A 21,323-nucleotide genomic window follows, 5' to 3' on the forward strand; every position below is an offset into this window, starting at 1 on the left:
ACACGTTTGGTTGGGATTGCAGTTTTCTTCCCCCTTTATGCGTTCCTCGTGTAGTGCGCGTAAATCCTTCAACCGCCTTGCGCATCTGGCCACTCTTCCTCCTTTTCTCGCGCGTGCTGTCGCACTCTGCCCCAACATAAATATTTCCGCCACACCGCGTGTGCACCTGCACGCCTTCCTTTTCCTTGTGTACAGCCTTTCTTCTACCGTTGCTTGCGGCACTGTTGTTGCGTGGCCTTATTGAGCTTTGTTCTGTCCTCTTGTCCACATCCCCCCTCCCGCTCACCCCTCACCCGCTGTAGCTGTCGAACGTACAGTACACAGGCACCGAGGTGCTGCTGAAGGACATTCCCATTTTGGCAACACTGAGAGCACCGACATCCGAGAGGCGAAGCAATGGGCCGTCGTCAAGGGCAGCGAACCAACGTCGCGGATAGGGATCAGGGACTCACTTATCAACGCAATGTGCTGATGACTGGCGACTCTTCCCGGCAGGTCGTCGGCTCGACACAGGGGCCAAGGGAGAATCCCGTGTACGTCCCTTCAGGTGCGGCCGCGCGGCCTTTGACGCGATCTCCGCAGGTGATCGATGACGAGGAGTACCTCAACATCGAGCCGAATGAGAAGGGAAGTACGTTCAGCGATGAGTTCTTCGCCACGATAGGGCGCATTATGCAGCAGAAACGGCAGGCGTGGATTGGGACGTTGATGGAGTGTGTGATCCCCTTCCTCTTCCTGCTGGGTGCCATTACTTTGTGGGCCGCTTTCGGCAATGACGCATACCCCGAGAAGCAAGTGCTCAACTACACAACTGTCTCATCCTTCACACTCCCGGACTTGTACAAGCAACTGATGTGCAACAATGTGTCCATGGGCATCGTCCCCGGTCTCGCGGACTGCAGGACTGTTGGCTTCTCCTACGACTGCAGCGGTGACGAGTCGAGCTTGCCGGTGAAAGGGCTGTGCGTCAATGCTACAATGGGCGCCCGTGGACTGATTGGCTTTTACATGAACGCGATTCTAGGAAACGCCGTCCGGGTGCCGCCGCTGGACACAATGATCATGATGCAATGGGTTGCACGTAAGGCTGCCACTGGCAACACCGAAACCGCAACATCAGCAATGCTCGCCACTGCCGGACTGACGGCCAGCACTCGCTACGATTCCATCATGAATTCTGGCATGTTGTATTTTGCACCACGTGCAGGTGTCCCCGCATCCCTTATAACCTACCTCAACGACACTGCGCAGTACTTCCGGTACGTCTACGGCGGCACGTTTGACACTGTAGAGGAGGCAGAGAACTACGTCAAGACCACTCAGGGATTTCACTGGGCCATTGTTGAAGTAAAAGCCTTCAACACAACTGACTTCGATGTGGTGCTGCATATGAACTCGACTGCACTGCCGCCCCTCACGGATGTGGTGGACACGCAGTACCCTGGCGGCTATCAGTTTGATCGGGGGGAGATGTACACTGCCTCCGGCTTTAATACCCTCCAGGAGAGCTTGTACCAGTGCTACCTGCAAGAACTGGGCTACAGCGATGTTGCAAGCATTCACCCCTACACCACCTCATTCGGGTACCAGGAGTACAAGGAGAACACGTTGCTGAGGGCAGCCACGCCGCTGGTTGCCTTTATTCTTGTCCTCTCCTTTCTGTACCCGGTGGTGCAGCTTACGAAGACGATTGTGTTGGAGAAGGAGTTGCGCATTCGCGAGGCGATGCTCATTATGGGGCTCAGCAACACGTCGCTGTACTTCTCTTGGTTCGTCATCTACGCCCTGCAGTATGTCGCCATGTGCATCTTCATGGCCATGTTGCTGAAGCTCACGTTTGTGTCGAGGAGCGATGCATTCGTGCTCTTCATGACGTTTTACATCTTCGCCCTGAGCACGATCCCCCTCTCAGGGCTCATTGCCACCTTTTTCAGCAAGGCTCGCCTTGTCTCGATGCTAGCGCCACTCATCTTCTTTGCGCTGGCTGTGCCGACATTCGCCTTCACGAGCGCATCAACCAACGTGATTATCAGCGTATGCATCCTCTCGCCCACCGCGTTTGCTGTCGCTGTGATCAACATTCTAACACTGGAGGTCGGATCCGGCTTTGGTCCCAATGATTTCCACAATACCGCGCTAACACTGCAGAGCTTTATCATTTACCTTCTGCTCGCCGTAGATTTCCTTGCCTACTTCGTCCTCATGCTCTACTTCGACGCTGTGCTGCCGAAGGAGTGGGGTACAACCAAGCACCCACTCTTCTTCATAATTAGCCCCGTGAAGTGGCTGTGCAGGTGCTGCGGTAAGGAGAAGGTGATGGTGACAGGCACAAACGAGGACGGCCGCGCCGAGAATGGCGTGTTCGAGGACGCTGACGACTCAGAGGCTGCGGTGCAGATTGTTGGGCTGCGCAAGGAGTACTCGCGCGGCGGCAAAACGTTCGTTGCGGTGAACAACATGTACTGGTCTATGAATCAGAACGAGATCTCGGTGATGCTAGGGCACAACGGCGCCGGCAAGACGACGATGATGAACATGATGACGGGGATGGTATCGGCCGACGCGGGCGACTGCTACATCTACGGCAGCTCTGTCCGCACTCAGCTGCACCGAGTACGGCAGCAGATCGGCTACTGCCCGCAGCACAACATCCTGTGGCCGGAGCTGACGTGCCGCGACCACCTGGAGTTCTACGGTAAGATTAAGGGTCTTTTTGGTACCGTGCTGGAAGATGCCGTACAGCTCATCCTCAAGCAGGTGGATCTGCTGGAAAAGATCGAGTATGCATCGAGCGCGCTGTCGGGTGGGCAGAAGCGTAAGCTTTCTGTCGCCATCGCTTTTGTTGGCTGCAGTCGACTGATCTTCTTGGATGAGCCGACAGCAGGGATGGATGCGGCTGCGCGCCGATACACGTGGGAGCTGCTGCGCCGCATGTCAGAGGCGCACACCATCATGTTGACGACGCACTTCATGGACGAGGCAGATTTGCTGGGCCACAAAATCGGGATCATGAGCCAGGGCTGTCTCAAGTGCTCCGGCAGCAGCCTGTTTCTCAAGAGCCGTCTCGGCGTGGGCTACACCATGAACATCTCCGTTAACCCAGAGGTGGAGGCCGAGGACATTGACCGTTTCATCGTTTCCCTTGTCCCGAATGCCGAGGCGTTGGACTTTAACGGTTGCGAAATTGTTTACAGGCTGCCTATGCGAGATCTCGAGCTGTTTCCATCGATGCTGGCGAGTCTCGAGGAGAACGGCGAAGGCATTGGCGTGCGTGGCTACTCGCTGTCGGCGACAACGCTAGAGGAAGTGTTTCTCCAGATCGCACTGGAAGACATGAAGAAGCACAAGGAGAACAGCTTCGTCGAGGAGAATGAGACAGTCATTCAGGAAGAGAGCAACGCAGTGTGGTGTTGCGAGATGATGACGGACACGCGTGATCGGCTGATGTCGCAGTTCAAGTCGATGATGGTGAAGCGGCTGTGGAACGCGCTCCGTGACCGTAGGATGCAATGCTTCCAGGTAATCTGCCCTGTGGTATGTATTCTGCTGGCTATGGTGCTCACCGTCGTGAAATTCACAGAGACAGGATTCATCGACCTCTCCAGTGAAATGTTTGGCGAGACAGTGCAGATGCAGGTGTCAGGCTGCGAGGCATACTTTGGCGCTACCCACAACGTTACCCGGCAGGGCTCCTACATCACTGACCTCCATTTTGCGACCGGGGCAGACTTGTCCTTCTACGCTACGGACACCGCACTGCAGCTGGCGATGCCGCGCTACACCTCACTCTTTTGTGGCGACCCGGGGCTGCAGGACACCGTTCCCTTTGAGCTGGACGCCGCCATCCTCTTCTACAACACCTCCGCGTACCACGCCAGCGGTCTGGTGCTCCAGCAGCTGTACACGTACATTCTTCAGTCCTTCACGAATAACGTCAACCGCACCTTCCAGACGGGTATCAAATTGATGCCAGCCCCTACAAGTCTCTCGGAGGCGCGTGGCGGTGTGGATACGATCCTTATCGGCGCCATTATCATGATTCCGTTCACGTTTCTGCCGTCGAACGTGGTGGCGTGGGTGGTGAAGGAGCGGGAGTGCAAAGCACGGCACTTGCAGAATGTCTCAGGGCTGAGCTTCTACATCTACTGGCTCACGAATTTTCTCTTTGATATCGTCGCCTACATCATCACGGTCACTATGGTGCTGCTCATCTTCCTCATGTTTAACCGAGATGAGTACGTCGGGAAAGACACGGCTGGCCCGGCAATCGTGTCGTTTCTCATTTATGGCCTCTGCAGCACTGCCGGCGGCTACGTGCTCAGCTTTTTGTTCGACGAGCACTCAACCGCGCAGTCGATGACGATGGCGATCAGTTTCACCGCTGGTTTCCTGTTTGTCATGATGGTATTCATCCTCTCGCTGGTGGACTCGACGAAGAACGTGTCCGTGAATCTGCGCTGGGTCTTCCGGCTGGTTCCGTCGTATTGCGTGGGCGAGTCCATCATTAACCTCGCCATGGACCGACAGCAGGCAGCTCTGGGTCTTCCATCGAACCCGTGGGCGATGGACGTGGTTGGCTGGCCTTGTGTTTTCATGACGGTCGAGTTCCCCATCTTCGTGTTGGCGACCCTCTTCATTGACCACCCACGACGGCGCATGTGGGGACAGAAGGGAACCTATGTGCGCAGTGCTCCGGCGGAGGTTATCGATGACGAGGACTCCGATGTGGAAGATGAGCGGAACCAAGTGTACCAACAGGAGAGCAAGAAGGTCAACGATGACGTTGTACGAGTGGTGGACCTGCGCAAGGTATACACCAGCGGCAAGGTGGCGGTGCGTAATCTCGCCTTCAGTATCCTACCAGACGAGGTGTTTGGCTTTCTCGGCACGAATGGTGCCGGCAAGACGACGACGATCTCGATGCTGTGCCAGGAATTCATACCGACGAGCGGCAGCGCGTACGTGTGCGGGTACGACATTGTCAGTGAGAGCGAGCAGGCACTCCAGTGCATTGGGTACTGCCCGCAGTTCGACGCGACGCTGGACCTGCTGACGGTGGAGGAGCACCTGCACCTATACGCTGGCATTCGAGGTATTCGTTACGAAGAGCGCAGCAAGGTGGTGGCTGGACTGATGCGCTTGTGCGAGATTACTGAGTACCAGAGGACGACAGCTGCGCAGCTCTCCGGCGGCAACCGGCGCAAGCTCTCTGTAGCGCTCGCTCTCATTGGCTCGCCGCAGATCATCTTTCTCGATGAGCCGTCGGCCGGCATGGACCCCGTGGCGCGCCGTGGACTCTGGAAGGCGATCCAGAAGGTTTCGCAGAACTGCTCCGTTGTGCTGACGACGCACCATCTTGAGGAGGTGGAGGAACTGGCCGACACAGTGGCCATCATGACTGACGGAGCGCTGCGCTGCATTGGTGACAAGACGCACCTCAAGAAGAAGTACGGCAGTGGCTTTGAGATGAGCATCCGCATTGCGCGAAAGGACATGCGGATGGCGGTGCAGCACTTCGTGGGGAGGCATTTCCCCACAGCTGTGCTGCATGAGTTCAAGGGACAACGTTTTGTCTTTGGTTTGCCGGCCGATACAAAACTCTCACAGACGTTTTGGCATCTACAACAGAACAAGGCACAGCTGCATATCACCGACTACAGCGTGTCACAGGCCTCGATCGAGCAGATGTTCTTGCGCATTTGTGAGGAGCAGGACGAGCGTGAGGCGCGCACGGTGGAGAAAGAGGTTCACTTCGTGAAGAGCCACGCCACTCTGCACAACTACAAGGGCAGCGTCATGAGGGGTTACAACAGCAGAAAGGGCAATAGAAGAGGGGAGCGTTGCCGCGAAAAACCGGCTGAGGCAGTGGTGATGGTAAGTTCGTCCGCAATTGAGGAGTATCGTCGCCGAATGCTGGAGGCTGACGTAGAGTTTTAGGATGGTCATTTCGCAAATAGGGGCCACGGGGGGGGAGGGCGCAACCAGGAAGAAGAAAGCGGGCAAGTCGATATTTGTGTGGAACTTCAGCACTGCCGCTTCGAAGAGTGCCTCAGCGGACTAGGCTGGGGTGCTTTAGCTCACGGCTGCTTTTCCCAGCGCAAGCGTCTCGCGGTCAACTTCGTGGCGGTCATTTGTGAATATATCAATGCGGACTGCGCAAAGCCGTATAGCCATAAGTCTGATGCCAGGGCTGAAGGACAAGGCTACATCTACGATCCAACGTACAGTTTCACTACCCCGTATGCGGATCCGAACGATCAGCAAGACAACGACAATAGTCACGGCTATGGCTACGGGCGTGATTGCCACAACAACGGTGGGGCAAAATACCAATAAATGGAAGATATGTATGACACCTACCACAGTGGAGATAACGCAAAATAGAGTGAAATGCCTTGTGTGCCTCACGCTTTCCGCCCATTTCAAGGCTCTTCTATGTGTGTGTGTAGGTGAGGAGAGCCACTGTGCTGTTCATCACCTCATCACCAGTTCTTCTCTAGAGTTGCCTTGTCTCGCAGGAAGATTCCTCGTGGACACCCATGGACCACACGTGCTACGTAGAAGTAATGCAGGGGCGAGCCAAAGAAGGTGAGCACAAGAGAGAAAATGAAGGGTGTGGCGGTCTTGAAGGACACGCGAATTTTGGTCCTTTGAAAGTTGTAAGGGAGTGGGCGTAGTCTCGTCTCCACTGTTGTACCAAAAAGCCCAACGGAGGCATGCACCATTTTTGCCTCCTCTGCTACAACCTGCCGTGCAGCTAAGCTTCGTGTTTGGGTTTCTTAATTGAATTTGTGGCTGGGCGTCTGTCTCTCTGCACGCACCTACGTAGAGGTGAGTGGGAGAGTAATGCATTACGTGAATGCATCTCTCTGCATCATTTCCCCTCTATTCTCCTTGATGTGTATACCAAATATTCCCGCCCCCACACTGTTGGCGCAGGCTCTTCTGAGGGTGCCTTTTTATGGTGGTCGAGGGACGCATGTATGTATTATCTGCTCTGTGCCGGCGCGCAGCTCGTCGTGGGATCTCATTTTTGTATTGTTCTTCCTCATTTCGTTTTGCTTCGCTCTCTCTCTAGCCGTTGTCCAGTGCGGCTGGCGGTGCCGATGACCGCGCACGTCTTGTGGCGCTTCTCTTTTTCGATTTCGCACTTCACTGCGCCGTTTGCACTCTCCTTTGTTTCTCCTTGTTGGTTTTCGTCGTTGGCCTCTCTCCCCCCCGTGTGGCACCCCCTTCCCGGATTGCTCCCCCCCAACGCTCTCTTCAACGTGCTACATTTCTGCTTACACGCATGGACACATCGCGTCAGGGTTTTGTGGCGATTAGTTGGGAGGGGGGACACCGGGAGAGTCAGGCGCATCAACGCTAATGAGTATTTTCTCCTTCTTGTGGAACTCTGCAGTTGTCTACATGAAATACCGCGTTTTACACGTCTCTCTTCAGATTTTCTCCTCTTTCGCACTTGTGTGTTATTCTTTGCGCCCATGCTCATGAGTTTGCATGCCGTTGGGTGTATGTGTTCTCCCCCTTGGATACATCGCTTGGTGAAACCAATGGACTCCCTTTCCCTCACCCATATTCACTGCTGATATGAGTGTGCGGCATTGTGGGTATAGCCTCTCCCCATTGTGTTATCATCTCCTTCCATCGCGGTGTGTTATTTTTTCTCTTAAGCCGTCGTATTGCACTCACTGTTCTCCTTGACTTCACTATATGCAGGGGATCTCCTGTCTTTGTCTACGCAGCGCATGGCGTCCATCACTGTCTCCCCTCCCTCCCACAACACGGCAGTTTCTCTGCGATGTGGTTACATCGTTTTTTACTGCCGCTTTCGCGTCTCTCTGTGGCACTTTCCTTCTTCATCCTCTCCTCTCCACCCATTCCCTCTTGTGCTTATCTCTCTTTTTTGTCTTCGTTTTCCTGCCCCTTCCTTGGTGTTTTTGCCTCTTCTCGCTCCGTCCCTCCCCCAGCAGACGCACCACCACATGACGGTCACACACCCACACACGCAAACGATGATGCCGAATCGTGCGGGCACCACTATCACAATGCTCGATAAGTAAAATGAACCCGTCAACACGAGACAAACGCAATGCAGTCTGCAATCGCGCGCTCGTCAGTTGATGGAGGTGTGCGAGCCGCCACCTCTTTGGTGTGTGGATGCCTCTGCTCCTCTCGTCTGACCCCACATATGTATAATAATTTTCTCCGTGCGCCAGGCTTCGTGGTATGTCTTCTTTTTCTGGTTACTTCGTGACGCCGCGCATCCCCTTCCCACCCGCTGTGTGTCTCTCCTCCCCCCTTCGTTCTTCTTTTTGGATTTTAGTGATGGTGCGGGATCGTCTAGGGTAAAACCACTGAAGTGTTCTGCACAACACAGCGAAGCCGCCATTTTTCTGCATGCCTCTGTCACTACGCCTCTATGCGTGTTTGGATGTGTCTTCGAAAGAACTCGCGTACTGGCGGTGGTGGGAAGGAGCCAGACGGAAAAGCGCAGCTGCTATCAACTCAACACCCCACCTCTCCCCGCGTAGGTGCGGATATCCACAGGAAGGGGGTGGGGATGTCCGTGTACAGCGAAAGGTGCGCTGGTTTATTGTCTGTGTCATTTGGAGTGGACAAAGGAGTCAGACACCGGTGTAGCCGGCCAGCGGTGTTGGCTGTTTTTTGTCCCCTCTCGCCCGCACCCGCCGCCGTGAGCCGTTTTGCCTCTATTAGAGATGTCTGAGCAAAAATACTCTCCGCTCTCTCCCTCCCCCCCTCTCTCTCTCTCCCCAGCGCCACGTCCTCCAGACTCCCCATTCTCGTCTCTCTCATTCCTCTTTTTCGCGGAGGCGTTGTGTTTTCAATATTTTCGCTACCGACTGCACACGAGTTGCCTTCTCCACACGCGGCCACAATAGAAAGGCGAAGGGGGCACTCTTCACCTCTATGCCTGCTGGATCGATTACACAGTATTATGAGTAGCACCTCGCCCGCGCTGCTGACAGAGGTGGAAGTACGTGAGCTGAGCACCGCCGAAATCCGAGTCAACCTGGAGCGATGCAGTCGGCTCATTTCCCAACCCACACTTCTTGCGAGACTTCGTGACGGCGGCGAAGGCATCCGTCGCCGCAGCGAACTGTTCACCAAAGAGCTGGAGCGGCGGCGGACAGTTCAGGCAGTAAATGCCAACGTCAATGCTCACCTTGTGTCTCCCACGTTGATCGAAACGCTCAAGCGAGAGAATGAGGCAGCACTCTTGACCGAGTCTACCCCTCAGTTCACCGACGTTGCGAAGGAGATGGGACTAAAATACAAGGACCAGCGCGTCGATGTTGAGGCGACAGTGCGCCGTATGTACGAAGGGGCACTTAGCGAGGCCGAGATCCAGCGCATCCTGCAGGGCGTGCCTTTCGGCTTCTTTCTTACCTACGCAGAGACGTGTGAGATGGAGCGGCAGCTGGCGAGGGAGGCACGGAAGGCGGAGCTGCGGAAACTGGCGGCACAGGCGGCGCGCCACAGGGACACACCACAGGTGAGTGGCACTGGTATGTGATATGTGTTTGCTGATTATGCGAAAATGTTTTTCTTTTTGTACGATTCGCGAGGATGCACTTCATGCTCGATTTCGTGGTGAATAATGACACGTTGAGGTGGACCATTGCTGCTCCTGCCTCTCTCATTCCCCTAACAGCATTTGTTATTGAGTAAGCGCATTGCAGTCGTGCCAGCGACTGACGAGCGACACCGCTGCAGCGCAAGACGCGTTTACTCATCGGATGAAAGAAGAGCTGAGCGCCAAAACGAACACCGATAAAGAGGCAGCGGCGTTCTGCGCACCCTGACGAATGCTGCCTCTGATACTCGTCGGTATGTGCTGCTACATGAGACCAGCGTTCCTGCACACATGAGTCGCAGCCGCAGTGCAGCTTTGCGTGCGAGAGTATTGGAGGTCATCTGTTTCGTCTCGTTCATCTTTCCTCAGAAGCTCCTCTGTGCGTATGACACTGCGGGCCGGAAGTCAGAGCGCCACACTGACAAACTCACACATTTGGCAGAGCCTCTGTTTGTGGAGGAAAGTGCCGACAGAGACGCGCCGCCCAGAGAGGCACAGGAGCCACTACACTTCAACACACGGGATCTCTCTTTCACTATCCCTCTTGTTTGCGGTGCTGAGGAGTGCATTGCGGTGTGCCTACACATTGTGTTCGCTTGTTTCGTGTCTCTACATCTCTGTTTGGTCCATCTGAAGCTTGGCTGCGCCTCGACTCCTCCTCGGCTTCGCTTCCTGCCGTACGCACATCCCTCTTAGGGAAACGAGACGACATCACGCACAAGAAGAGGAAGGGTGGCAAAAAGATTTGAGCGAGAGAAGGACGACGCTCTGTGCCATTATTACACTTTTCCTGTTGCCCTAGTGGATCACCAGCAAAGCAACTTTGAGTTCCACCTTGTTTCTCTCACTTCATGTGGAGCGTTATTCGTCGGCATCAGGGCCTCGCACCCAACAAATCCCCGGTGCGCCATGATAGTCCATACAGCGCGCATCAGCACTGCATTCAGCTTCATGCAGTGCGGCCTGATGTCTCGTACATGAGCCCCACTGCCTTTAGCAAAGCCTACGGGGAGTTTCTATACGTCAAGATCCGCCGGTGGCTGCTTGACGAGCGCATCGATGTGCGCCTGCAGGCGGTGGAGCACCTCGTGGAGCTCTACAAGGAGAAGCGTGAGCACTGCGTGCAAAGCCTCGCATATGACATGCTGCCCATCCTTCTCTCGACCCTTGAGAAGGACGAAAGTACCGCCTTGCGTGAGCGGGCTGGAATGGCACTAGAGCTACTCGTGCGCGAGCTCCAGACTCAACGTCTGTTGCTCAAAGGAGATTTCACCGAAGACGCACCCTTTTCCCTATCTACAGGGAAGCAGACGTCGCCGCTCCCACATCTTGGAGCTATTCTCGCTTCTCTGCGGGACGAGAGGGATGAAGTGGTTGTTGCGGGTCTTCGGGTTGTTTTGGCGTGCCATATGTGGCAAAACTCATTCGCGGTGACTGCTGCGTTGGTGCAAGGGGGGCTCATTTCTGTGCTGATTGGCCTCACTCAATCGACAAACATCTCCGCGCAGACTTTGGCCTGCTCTGCGATGCGGCAGGTTTTTCAGGTCAAGGAGGCGCACGTGGAGTTCCTCAAGCTCGGCGGTGTGGTAACGCTCACTGAGGCAATCGCCAACACCGATGCGTTAGCGCTTGTCGCAGAGGCGGCTGAGGTCGCTTCTTTGATTGCCGAGTACGCACAAGGGAGGCGCGATGCCGTGGCCTGTGGCACACTTGCCATCCTTTTTCCACATTTGCCCAACCCTAACTTGACCCTGCGAGTCGCTGTGTATAGTGCTGCTGCCCAAATCACTGTGCTGGAGGCGGCGAAGATACAGGCCACAGAAGTGGGCTACCCGGAGCAGCTTGTTCGCGAGATGGCCAGCGAAGATGAGCGCGACGTTCTCACCCACATGCTGCGGCTCATTTACAACTTGGCAGAGTGGCCAACCGCGCGCCTCACGTTGCGGGCATGTCTGCCACGCATTGCGGAGTTGATGCGAATCGTCGAGGACGACGACGCCGTCGTCTTTGCCTTGTCCCAGGCGGAGAAGATCCTCAAGAAGAAAGTGCTTCCGGTGTGAAAGGCGAGAAAGAGACTGGAACTCCCATTGGGCAGAATGCTCGTGCGCGCCATACTCTTGTCACCACAGCAGTGAAGAAGGCAACTCGGCTACACTGTGGGGGTGTGCTTGAGCGGTGACACTTCTCTCTGGTCGCTTTTTCTTTGTCTTCCCCCCCGGCGATGGGGACTGCAGTTATGTACATTTCATCCACCAGGCCTTTTCGTTTCTCTTATGTCTTAGGGGGAGCGGTGGAGAACCGAATGCCGAGTTCATCACCACCCAACATGCAGAAAAGAGTGCACCGTCTGTTCCGCGAAGATTCGCGGGCGCCAACACACTCAAAGAGGAGACATAGAAAAGGAGCGTTCTCGAAGGCCAATTCTGTATCCCTTCTGAGCAACTGGCATGACACGTAGGCGCTTGCTTTCCCGGTAAGCGACAGGGAAGGCGGACGACACCAGCGAGTGTAGCGACAACAGAGCACTCGCCCGCATGTAACCAAGTTGCTAATGATCTCTCTCTCTCCCTCGGGGGCGTTGTAGTGCCAGCCGCTGTTATTAAGAAGTAAACTCTACTCCTGCCTTCTTCTTTCTCTTCCCTTGCTTTTCACCCCTCCCGTGGAGCCGAACATCCTTTAGGCTCATCAAGCTTCGCGGTTTGCATGGATGCGATTTCGAAATACCTACATCTTACTTGCGGCTCTCTGTAGGAATCACTGGTGCAGAGCCGTTCCTGTGAGAGCAAAAGAGTAGGATACCGTTGCTCACCCCTCCCTATCCTACGTCTCGTGGAAACAGGCAAGATTTTTGCATTAAGATAGAATGCCAACCAAAGGCACTAGTGCTGCTCTGAAAGGGCAAGCTGCTGCTTCACCGCCGGCGACTGACAAGTTGCTCATCATTGCGGCCGCCTTCCTCGACGGCGTGGTGTGTGTGTCAGGTGTGCCAATGGTGGTGGCGCAGGCCGCGCATGTGCCATTCCCCTCTGGTGTCCACCTTGCTGCCTACCAGCTGTGCTTTATGGTTCCGCAGCTCATCACAACACTTGTGGCTGAGCAACTCACGCTGCACGTGAGTGCTTCCGCGCTACTCTTCTTCACGCTAATGTGCACCACTGTCAGCACGGCCATCGTAGCACTGAGTCTGTCGCAGCGCTCACTGTCGCTCTTTTTTGCCTCTAATTTTTTGAACGGCGTCTTCCGACACAACAAGATACTCTTTGGCGCTACCGCGAGCGCGCTGCACATGTCGACCACTGATGTTAGAGCAGCTGCCCGGTACGGTATGATGGCCGGCATGGTGCTTAGCGGAATTGCAGGTGATGCCATGCAGAATGCAGTACATGTGGCACGCCTGTTCATCGGGGTAGAGGCGCTCTCTGCGGCACTGGTGCTCGCACGCTTCCTGTTTGGCAGTCGCACCGTCGTGGTGACCGCGCGAGCCAGTCAGGAGTACGTTCAGTGGCTCCCCTGTCTGACCCGAGCGCCGACAGTTGTGTACAGTGCCATGGCGGCTCTCATTGCCGTGATATTGGCTGCTTCGGTGAATCAGGTGATGTACCCCCTTGTGGGGCCCGCCTACGGCCTGCCGTACTTCTTCACGGGTGCACAGTTGTGTTTTCATCTGGTGCTTCAAGTGATTCTGATGCCACGTGTCGTGGAGGTGGCAAAGCGTATGGTACAGCAGTGGACACCGAATGTGCTACTGGCCGGTAACGGAGAGGAAAGGTTGACGGTCATTGCCGCACTAGTAATGCTGGTAGGCTGCTCTGTCGTTCCATACGCTGCTGATCACGGGCCCATCGTCTTTTATCCTGCATCGCTGGTTTTGGTGGACCTTCCCGGCGGCGTCCTCACGTCGCTCGCCGCGAGGGCCGTTGAGGATGCGTTTGGAGGCGTCTCCGGTGTCGCACCGAAGGTCACGACGCTGCTCGATCACATGACGCTGCTGGTGAAGATGTTTGCGGCTCCGCTGCGCATCTGCACGGCGGCACGTTTCACGGGGCACAAGTACCCAGTGCGCTACATCAGCGTCCCTCTGATGACATACATTCTGGTGCGCGCCCGCACACACAATGTAGCCTACGCGGCGGCTGGAATGGCGGCAACGCTTCTTTTTCTCACGTCTACCGTCTCCTCTTTTGAAGGAGAGCTATAGACTCAACAGCCTCACTGGAAGGTCGCGTCCAACGTGGTCGATGTTTGTCGCTCGCGGCGCTGTGAGAAATTGCCCGAGGCAGCATAGCACCGATGAAGATGCGTCACTTTCAGAAGCTGAGTAGGTGCATACGCGCCTACATCACCCTATCGGTGCCTTGACGGAGCGGAAGAGGTGTCATCCAGGAGGGAGAAAGGGCAGCAAGCACAGCACCTTTATCCCCTCCCCCTCTGTTTATTCACTTATCTTCCTTGCTTGTTGCCTTTCTCTTGGTTTATCTTGAGGCAAGCCGCATTCCGTTGATAAAAAGACGTGACTGGGAGGGCCAATTTCTCTCTTCTGCATTCTACGATGTGATAACCCTTTGTTGCTCTTACTTGTCTTCGTAGTCCTTCTCTATTCTGGTCGATCGTCCAAGTCTTGCCTGCCACGGCATGTGTGGCTGGCTGAACTCCCAAACTTTGTCTCCTCGGCTCCGCTTGACAGCCCACTCAGCCCATGAAAGATAATGGTTGCTCAAGGGAGTCGAGCGCAGCTAACAGAATCACGATTTGCATGCTCCCCTCTTCTGAGGGTGCCGCCAAATTACTCTGGGCAATTTGAACACGCCCCTGGTCTTGGATCGATGGAGCTGAAGTAACGTGCGCCCGTACGTCTGGGTGCAACTTGATGCGCACCTCTTTTCATTCTCTGCTGCTTTCTTCCGTCGCTGTGGCTCACCGCTGTTTTTAACTGGTTGTTTTAGAGCGACCTTTGCTCCGTAGCCCTCCCCCCTCCACACCACCACCACAGGCGCCACCCTTCAATCTGAAAAAGAGTCGGGGAAAAATAAGGACCTTAACCCACCAGCTATTCAAGCTTGGTGCTTCCCACGCCTCAGGAGGAGCGGAAGCACACATTCGTACACGCGTGCGTCTGCAGATCAGAGTGTTTCCTACCCTTTCCCGGTGCTTACCCGGTTTCTTAGCCTCAGACTTTGCGAGTCGTCGTATTTTTCACCCCCTTTTTGCTTGGAAAGTTGGGCATCGCTACTGCGCTTGTCACGCAAACCGACCTCGACGTCAAATCACAGCGCACAGCGCGACAGGCGGCGGCATGGCCACCAGGTCGACAGCAGAGGGGCTGAGCGACTCAGCAGAGGCGGGGGCGATGGATGCAGCTGCGTCCAGTAGCGATGAGGTCCCATCGGAGAAGCATTTTCGCCCAATCGTCTTCCTCCTCAACTCGCACACTCCAAACAACCTCGACGCGCCAACCGTCGCCCATCTTCTCCAGCCCCGCTTCAGAAAGGGTGACTACTATGTCGTGGACCTCTCCACCCTCGCTAACCCGATGGAGACGCCGAACGAAGCTAAGAAAACTTCAGCGACTGACGCCGCATTACACTCTGGGGCATCCCCGCCGCAGGACCGCATTAGCGCGCTCGTGCAGAGCGCACTAGCCAAGATTGCCGCAACACGCCGAGAGGCAGAGCAGGCGGCGCTGCAGGCGAAGGTAACACAACTGTCCGCCCTTCAGGCAGACTACATTGAGGACGGCCTGTCAGCTGAAGAGGCGCTGGCTGTCGCACAGGCAGACCTGCAGGACGGTTTCGATTCGGAGGATGACGATGACGCATCTGTCGAGAGCAGCGATAGCCACTTCAGATCCGGTGGACGTCTTCCACCGGCCGTGTGTGTGGTGAACGTTCCTCTCTCGTCCACTGCCGTAGCCCGACTGGCAGAAAACGTGGACAGCTTGGCGGCAGTAGTGCTGCTGGAATCGCAGTGCAGCGTGCGCGAGTTGGTCTCCGCCTCTGCCACCGGTAGACACAACAGCAGCAGTGTCAGCACAGGGACAAACGCCCCGAATGACCGAGTGAAGGGGCGTGGCCCACGGACGGGTGCAGCTGTCTCCTCGCTTTCTTCCGCAGGCAAACAGCAAAACCTCTCTGCTACGCCTGGCGGTAGTGCGGAAGATGTTCTGGGAGCTCTTGGCCGAGCTGCCCTTGCACAACCACACGGCAGCGCCTTTCAGGATGTTCTCCTGCAACATGTGTCGTATCCGACGGAGGGTGCGAACGGCGCAGGCGCCAGCCCACAATCCCCGGCTGTCTTTCGTCCTTCCGTCCCGGCGGCGCAGTTTTTGTCTACTCTAGAAGCGCTTCTGCTGCGCATCTTCTCCTCCTGGGTGCGGTACGACGCCTGGCGAGCTAAACGCTTTCTTGTGCCGGTGCCCGACTACACACCTTTACTCGACTCCGAAGCGGCGCTGTCTGCAGTGATAGTTGAGGATTCCATGCCTGCTGCAGCGGCTGCAGAGCAACGCCCCAGCAGAGGCAAGAACACCTCCCCTGGCGGGCGTGAGGGCAGCATTCCATTGTCGACCTCAGCTGAACCCCCCACCACGGCGCCGCACCCCTGCACCATGGCTCAAGTCGCCGCAGAACAGTTTGAGTACAGAGCGTACATGCAGCGCTGGATCGGTAGCGTCTCTCATAGGAGTACTGACAGCGCTCTTGCCGCGGGGGAGGCGGTGCAGGCGTGCCTTCAGGGGTGCATGTGTCAAGTCACCTCGTCGCACGGCTCATCCACGCTGCGCACCTCCGCCGACACGTCTGCAGCGCAACTTGGCGAGGACACCGCGGACGCGTGGGCCAAGTGTCGCGTGGCAGTCGCGGTGTCCTCTGGTGCGTCTTTGCGTCCTCCAAAGGACAGTATCACAGTGGGCTACCGGGACAAGGGGGCTGCGATCTGCGGTGCAACGCCCATCTGCGCCTTAGCGGCCCCCGCCATCCCTGCTGACTCCGTTGAGGAAGCTCTCGCTCACACCGTCACGGCAGAAGTCGGATCAGCTGTGTTGCCGAGCGTCTCTACAGCACTCGTCACGACCAGCGGAGATGGAGACGCGTTACACTGGATGTACGACGCGCTCGTGGCGCGCGACCAACATGGGTGGCACACTGCTCTGCGAACCTGGGAGAGAACCGCTCTGTACTGTCTGCACCGGCACCCCGGCACCAGCGGCGCACCGCGCACCCAACACAATGCGCACCTCCTCGACTGCCCCACCACCTTTCCCCGCTTCTTTCGTGAGGAGGACTTCCTTGCATCGGAGGGGCGTCACTACGCACCGTCGTCCCTCAGCGACGACACAGAGGAGGATGAGGAGTCAGACTCGTCGTCTGAGGAGACGGCGTCAGACTCGAGTCGCGGCGAGAGTAATAGCGCTGCGGAGGATGCGGCCACTGAGCTGGAACCCCCAGTCAGCCGTGAGCCGCCCCCTCCGCGCCCAACAGTGGACCATGTAGGTATCGTGGGACAGCACTTGCGCCGACGGCGTGTGCTGGAACAGGTGCGACTCTCCCACGCTCGGCCTCCTGTGCAAGAGCTGTTGGGTTGCGCTGCGCCATGCCGCGCTGTAGTCACAGAGACGCAGTGGATGCGTGCTGTCGACGGCACTGTCGTTGAGGTGGCGCGAACCGCTGCGAATAGTGCACAGGTGCGATGCGCTATCATTGACGCTCGCATTCACCTTCAAGCCGGGTTCATGCTGGAGTGTCCGTCATTAGCCCATGATGGCACTACGAAAGTCACTGCCACAGACTCACGCGGAAACACGCCACTGCCAGAGCCGCTCGTCGCATCGGCAGTCCTTGGGTTTTTGTCAGTAGGACACCAGCTTCGTGTCATGACGGAGGTGGTCGCCGACAACACACAGGCCTTTGCCCAGGCTGCCTACACTGCAGTCGTCGCAGCCGCCAAGGACGCTGCTCTCGCTCAATACGAGGCCCAGTTCAGACGTGTTGGAAAGGCCCCAAAGTCGCGTGATAAGGCGACACCTGCGACTCAGCTCACTTTGGAGCAAATCACCGAGACCTTGCTGGCGGCGCTACCACCACCTCCGCCTTCGCCGCACCCTCAGGACGGCGATAGGGAGAGCGCCGCAGTGCGGACAATCATGCGGGTACACGTCTGCTTCCCTCTGCACGACTGCGTCATGACGACTACGGTGTCGAAGGCCGGGGTTCCAGGGGTCTACTTCCGGTGCCTGACACCCAGCCAACACAGTGTGCACCTTACGCGGCGCAGACTCCTCTTTGTGCACATGTGGAACAATGACAGGCTGAGTGCGACAGCCCTGACACATCTGCAAGGGATTCGCGTCTATCTTGACGGCGTGGTGGAGGTGCACTCACCCGATCTCGCGTGCGGCGTGCGCCTGCTCCTCTATACGGATGGCACATATCTTACGGTCTCTGGTGAGTGTCGGCTGCTCGTTTTCCCCGACGGTCGCTTTATCCTCTACGAGGGCAGCGAAAGCGGACGTGTCGTGCATAGGCTGCAGCGGGGGCGCGTAACTACAGTCACTGCGCCGGCAGTGACTGCAATTGCACGGGAAGACGGAGTGCAGTTGGAGATGGTAGAGCATGACGGTACCGACGACGTTGAGCAAGCGAGTTCCACCCCCTCCAGCCGAGGCCGCGTTTGTTGCGTCCGCTTTGGCGAGGGCGTATCAGTGGAACAGGGAGAGAAGGGTGACAAGTGGTCATGGAGGTTTGCGGGGGTTCCAACAGTGTTCTGCGATGCCACGGCTCATGAAATTGCTGTAGCGATTGATGAAAACGAATGCTCCCGGTTTGCCTACCTACCGCGCACAAACTCCTTCTCTCTCTTTGTGAGGGACGGAGGGGCAGAGGGCATGCGGGTGGCCGCTGATGTGGCAATGAACAGCGGCAGCATCGTTGTCCTCCCGCAAGGCTACGATTTGCCCACCGAGCACGAGGAGCAGAGCAGCCGCACCGGCGTTTTTGCCGTGGATTGTGCCTACGGTGGCGTCTACGGACGTGTGGGTACGGACCACGTGTACCGCGTCTCGCCGTTCGGGCGGTGCTATGAAGAGGTAGAGAGCGGTGGGGCGCCGCAAAATCGTCAGTTGGTGCTGCCGCAGCACTACCGGAGATCAAAGAAGATGGCGGAGGCGGTAGTGGTGCCGGAGTATGCAAGCCCCAGCTTTCGCCGCATCGTCACTGGGGAGGACGACAAGTTGGCAACGGTGCCAACCGTAGAGCACGCTGTCCCCCTTCACCTGCAAGTGGCGCCACTGCTCCCCCTCAGGGAACCTTCACGCATGTCCGCCAGTACTGCCGCCTCTCCCTACAGCGGGCTGGCTCTCTCGCATCCTGCTGTACATGCGCCGCTGCAGGTACGCTGTATTGCACTGCAAGAAAACGGCACGCAATTCGTGGTACTGGATGCCGCATCATGGATGGAATGGACGTCGTGGTGGCAACAACACAGCAGCAACTGGGTCCCTCACTACTCCTCAACACTATCAAAGGGGGCCCCCCGGGAGGGCGCGCCGGAGGAGCGCGCCTTCAGACTCATTGGTGCTTCGCGTGCAGGACAGAACTTCGCGCCTCTCACTGCAGCGGGAGCAGAGAACGCACCGGCAGAGACCTCTGTGGTGCAGGATTGCGTGCTGCTGCTGCCTTCTCGTGAGGCTTCCTCGGCACCGGCTTGGTGTAGTGCCGGTAGTCTCACGCCGACTAGTGTCGTGTGGGGCACCGCTGCCGCCGATGACGAAGAGGACAACACTGCAGCCAAGGTAGCAGTGACCCAGACAGCTGAGCCATTGGACGCTGCCCCACTTTCCTCGACCGTGACGCAAGGAGATGAGCAGGCGCCATTAGCGAGACCCACGGACCCTCACCGCGTGAGCCGGTTGCCTGCCACATCAGACCGGCGCGGTGGCTCGCTGAACTACTGGTCGTCTGCGCTTTGCCCGCAGGTGGTGCAGTTCTCTCTGAACAACTCGACAACAGAGGATGTGAGCATTATACCGACAGTACGAGCGCACACAGCGAGTCCGTCAGCCGATGCTGCCACGTCCAGCGCTGCAGTGGCATCGTCACCGACAATACCAGTAGCGGCGCCGAAGAAGACGTTCTCTTCGCCGCCGTCGAGAGCGCCTTTGATGCGCTCGTATTACCCTGCGGTGGGCGAGCTCACCGGCACCAACGCCTCTTCACGATTCCACACTCCACTGCTGGAGGCGCAGCCGAGACAAGTGAACTTTGGCAAGGTGCTTCCTGAGCGCAGGTACTTGGCGACAGTGAGATTGACCAACATCTCGACGGTCCCATGTCGCTACCGTGTTCGCGTGGGGGCGGTGATGCGGCCTTTCCTGTCCGTGTCCTATCCACATCAGTTCGTCGCGCCTGGTATCACAACAGAGGTGCAGGTTGAGCTGTGTAGTGGCCAGCCTTACGGCGTGGTGGACTCCCAACTCAGCGTCGTGCACGAAGGTGGTGCAATAGAGATAAACGTGCGATGGTGCACAACTGACGAGGCACACACAGCGCAGCTAGGTGACGGCATAATGTGTGTTGGCTGGGCGTATCACAAGCCGGTAGTTCAACATCCACGCATGCCGGCACACAACGCAGGGCAGCCAAATGAGGCGAGCACACTCTCTGTCTCCGACGTGGCTCTGGACATGTGTACCGCGTAGTTTTGTGTTACGCGGTCACGATTGGAGCCTGGCGCAGCCGGTTTAGGCCTCCTCCCCCATCTCGTGAAGCATTTTTCTTTTCGTTTTTTTTTTCCTTCTGTGCGTTGGCCTCGCGTAAGCAGCAAAAGAAGAGGGCAGGCGTTTTTCCTGTGGCTCCCCTGTCTCCCTCCTCCCCTCCTCTTCCCTTCCATTCGCAGCAGAAGTCTGCGTGGGCGTCTTCCGCTGTCGTCACCCGCTGCACCGTCTCCACACCGTATCTCAGCGCTAAATGTAAAGTACGACTACCGCCTTCTGTGGTGGCTTCTCGATGTTTTTTTTTCCCGTTTGTTTCACGATGTAGTGTGTGTAGTCGGTAACCCCTGGGCGTGTCTGCATGTGCACGTGCTGCTGCACCGAACCACCGTAGTTTTGACTGTACGCAGTCTCTGTCCTACAGTGAGGAGAAGTACAGGAAATATATAAAAGGGGTACAGCGGTGCTCGCGGACGTCGCTGGGAAGACAGAAAAGCAGGTGGAAGTGACAATTTACACGTGGGGGGGGGGCTCACCAGTCAGAGAAATGCCTCGTCTCCACTTCCACTCAGCGTCCTATTTTTTTCTTTTCCTTCTCCTCGCTACATCTGGTCCATTTTGACGCAACGACCTGAGCGACCTAATATTCTGAATGAAGCCTTTTTTGGGCGGTTGCATGACCAGAGTACTCCACCCCCAGTCATCTCTGTTTCCCCGTCGTTGGGATCAAGGCATCATGTGAGCTACTTCGCTTGTCTAACCAGAAGACAGGACCCGAACAATCCAATGTCGTCGTCTTGACTATTCCTCTCTTGTTCTTTTCTGAGCACCCTCCGCGCCACCAACAAGAACATCGTCTCCCTCTCCCTCCCTCCCTCCCTCCCTCTCCCTCTGCGCCTCCGCTTATGTGTCTCACTCGGTGTTGACTTCTCGTACAGCCCCCCTCGGACGCGATTTCTCTAGCGTCTCGTTGCGTTCTCCCACTCTCACCCCTCAGCACCCGCGGTACATCCTGCAACACTC

At 56.8% G+C, this 21,323-nt stretch overlaps 5 protein-coding genes across 5 annotated transcripts; all 5 read left to right on the forward strand.

Moving 5' to 3' along the window:
* Window positions 1-396: 396 nt before the first annotated feature.
* On the forward strand, window positions 397-5,937 carry ABCA6 (ABC transporter, putative; the record flags this gene model as incomplete). Its single annotated transcript, XM_010698668.1, has 1 exon — window positions 397-5,937. One exon carries the CDS (start codon window positions 397-399, stop codon window positions 5,935-5,937), a length of 5,541 nt encoding a protein of 1,846 aa, XP_010696970.1.
* A 3,022-nt stretch (window positions 5,938-8,959) lies between these two features.
* LPMP_111240 (hypothetical protein) lies at window positions 8,960-9,538 on the forward strand (the record flags this gene model as incomplete). Its single annotated transcript, XM_010698669.1, has 1 exon — window positions 8,960-9,538. The coding sequence occupies one exon, from the start codon at window positions 8,960-8,962 to the stop codon at window positions 9,536-9,538; it is 579 nt and encodes a 192-aa protein (XP_010696971.1).
* Window positions 9,539-10,449: 911 nt separating this feature from the next.
* On the forward strand, window positions 10,450-11,658 carry LPMP_111250 (hypothetical protein; the record flags this gene model as incomplete). The annotated part of the gene is made up of 1 exon (XM_010698670.1): window positions 10,450-11,658. The coding sequence occupies one exon, from the start codon at window positions 10,450-10,452 to the stop codon at window positions 11,656-11,658; it is 1,209 nt and encodes a 402-aa protein (XP_010696972.1).
* Window positions 11,659-12,461: 803 nt separating this feature from the next.
* Window positions 12,462-13,796, forward strand: LPMP_111260 (hypothetical protein; the record flags this gene model as incomplete). The annotated part of the gene is made up of 1 exon (XM_010698671.1): window positions 12,462-13,796. One exon carries the CDS (start codon window positions 12,462-12,464, stop codon window positions 13,794-13,796), a length of 1,335 nt encoding a protein of 444 aa, XP_010696973.1.
* Window positions 13,797-14,891: 1,095 nt separating this feature from the next.
* On the forward strand, window positions 14,892-20,288 carry LPMP_111270 (hypothetical protein; the record flags this gene model as incomplete). Its single annotated transcript, XM_010698672.1, has 1 exon — window positions 14,892-20,288. The coding sequence occupies one exon, from the start codon at window positions 14,892-14,894 to the stop codon at window positions 20,286-20,288; it is 5,397 nt and encodes a 1,798-aa protein (XP_010696974.1).
* Between the last annotated feature and the right edge of the window lie 1,035 nt (window positions 20,289-21,323).

This window comes from Leishmania panamensis (genome assembly GCF_000755165.1).
Source record: "Leishmania panamensis strain MHOM/PA/94/PSC-1 chromosome 11 sequence".
Taxonomy (NCBI): Eukaryota; Euglenozoa; class Kinetoplastea; order Trypanosomatida; family Trypanosomatidae; genus Leishmania; species Leishmania panamensis.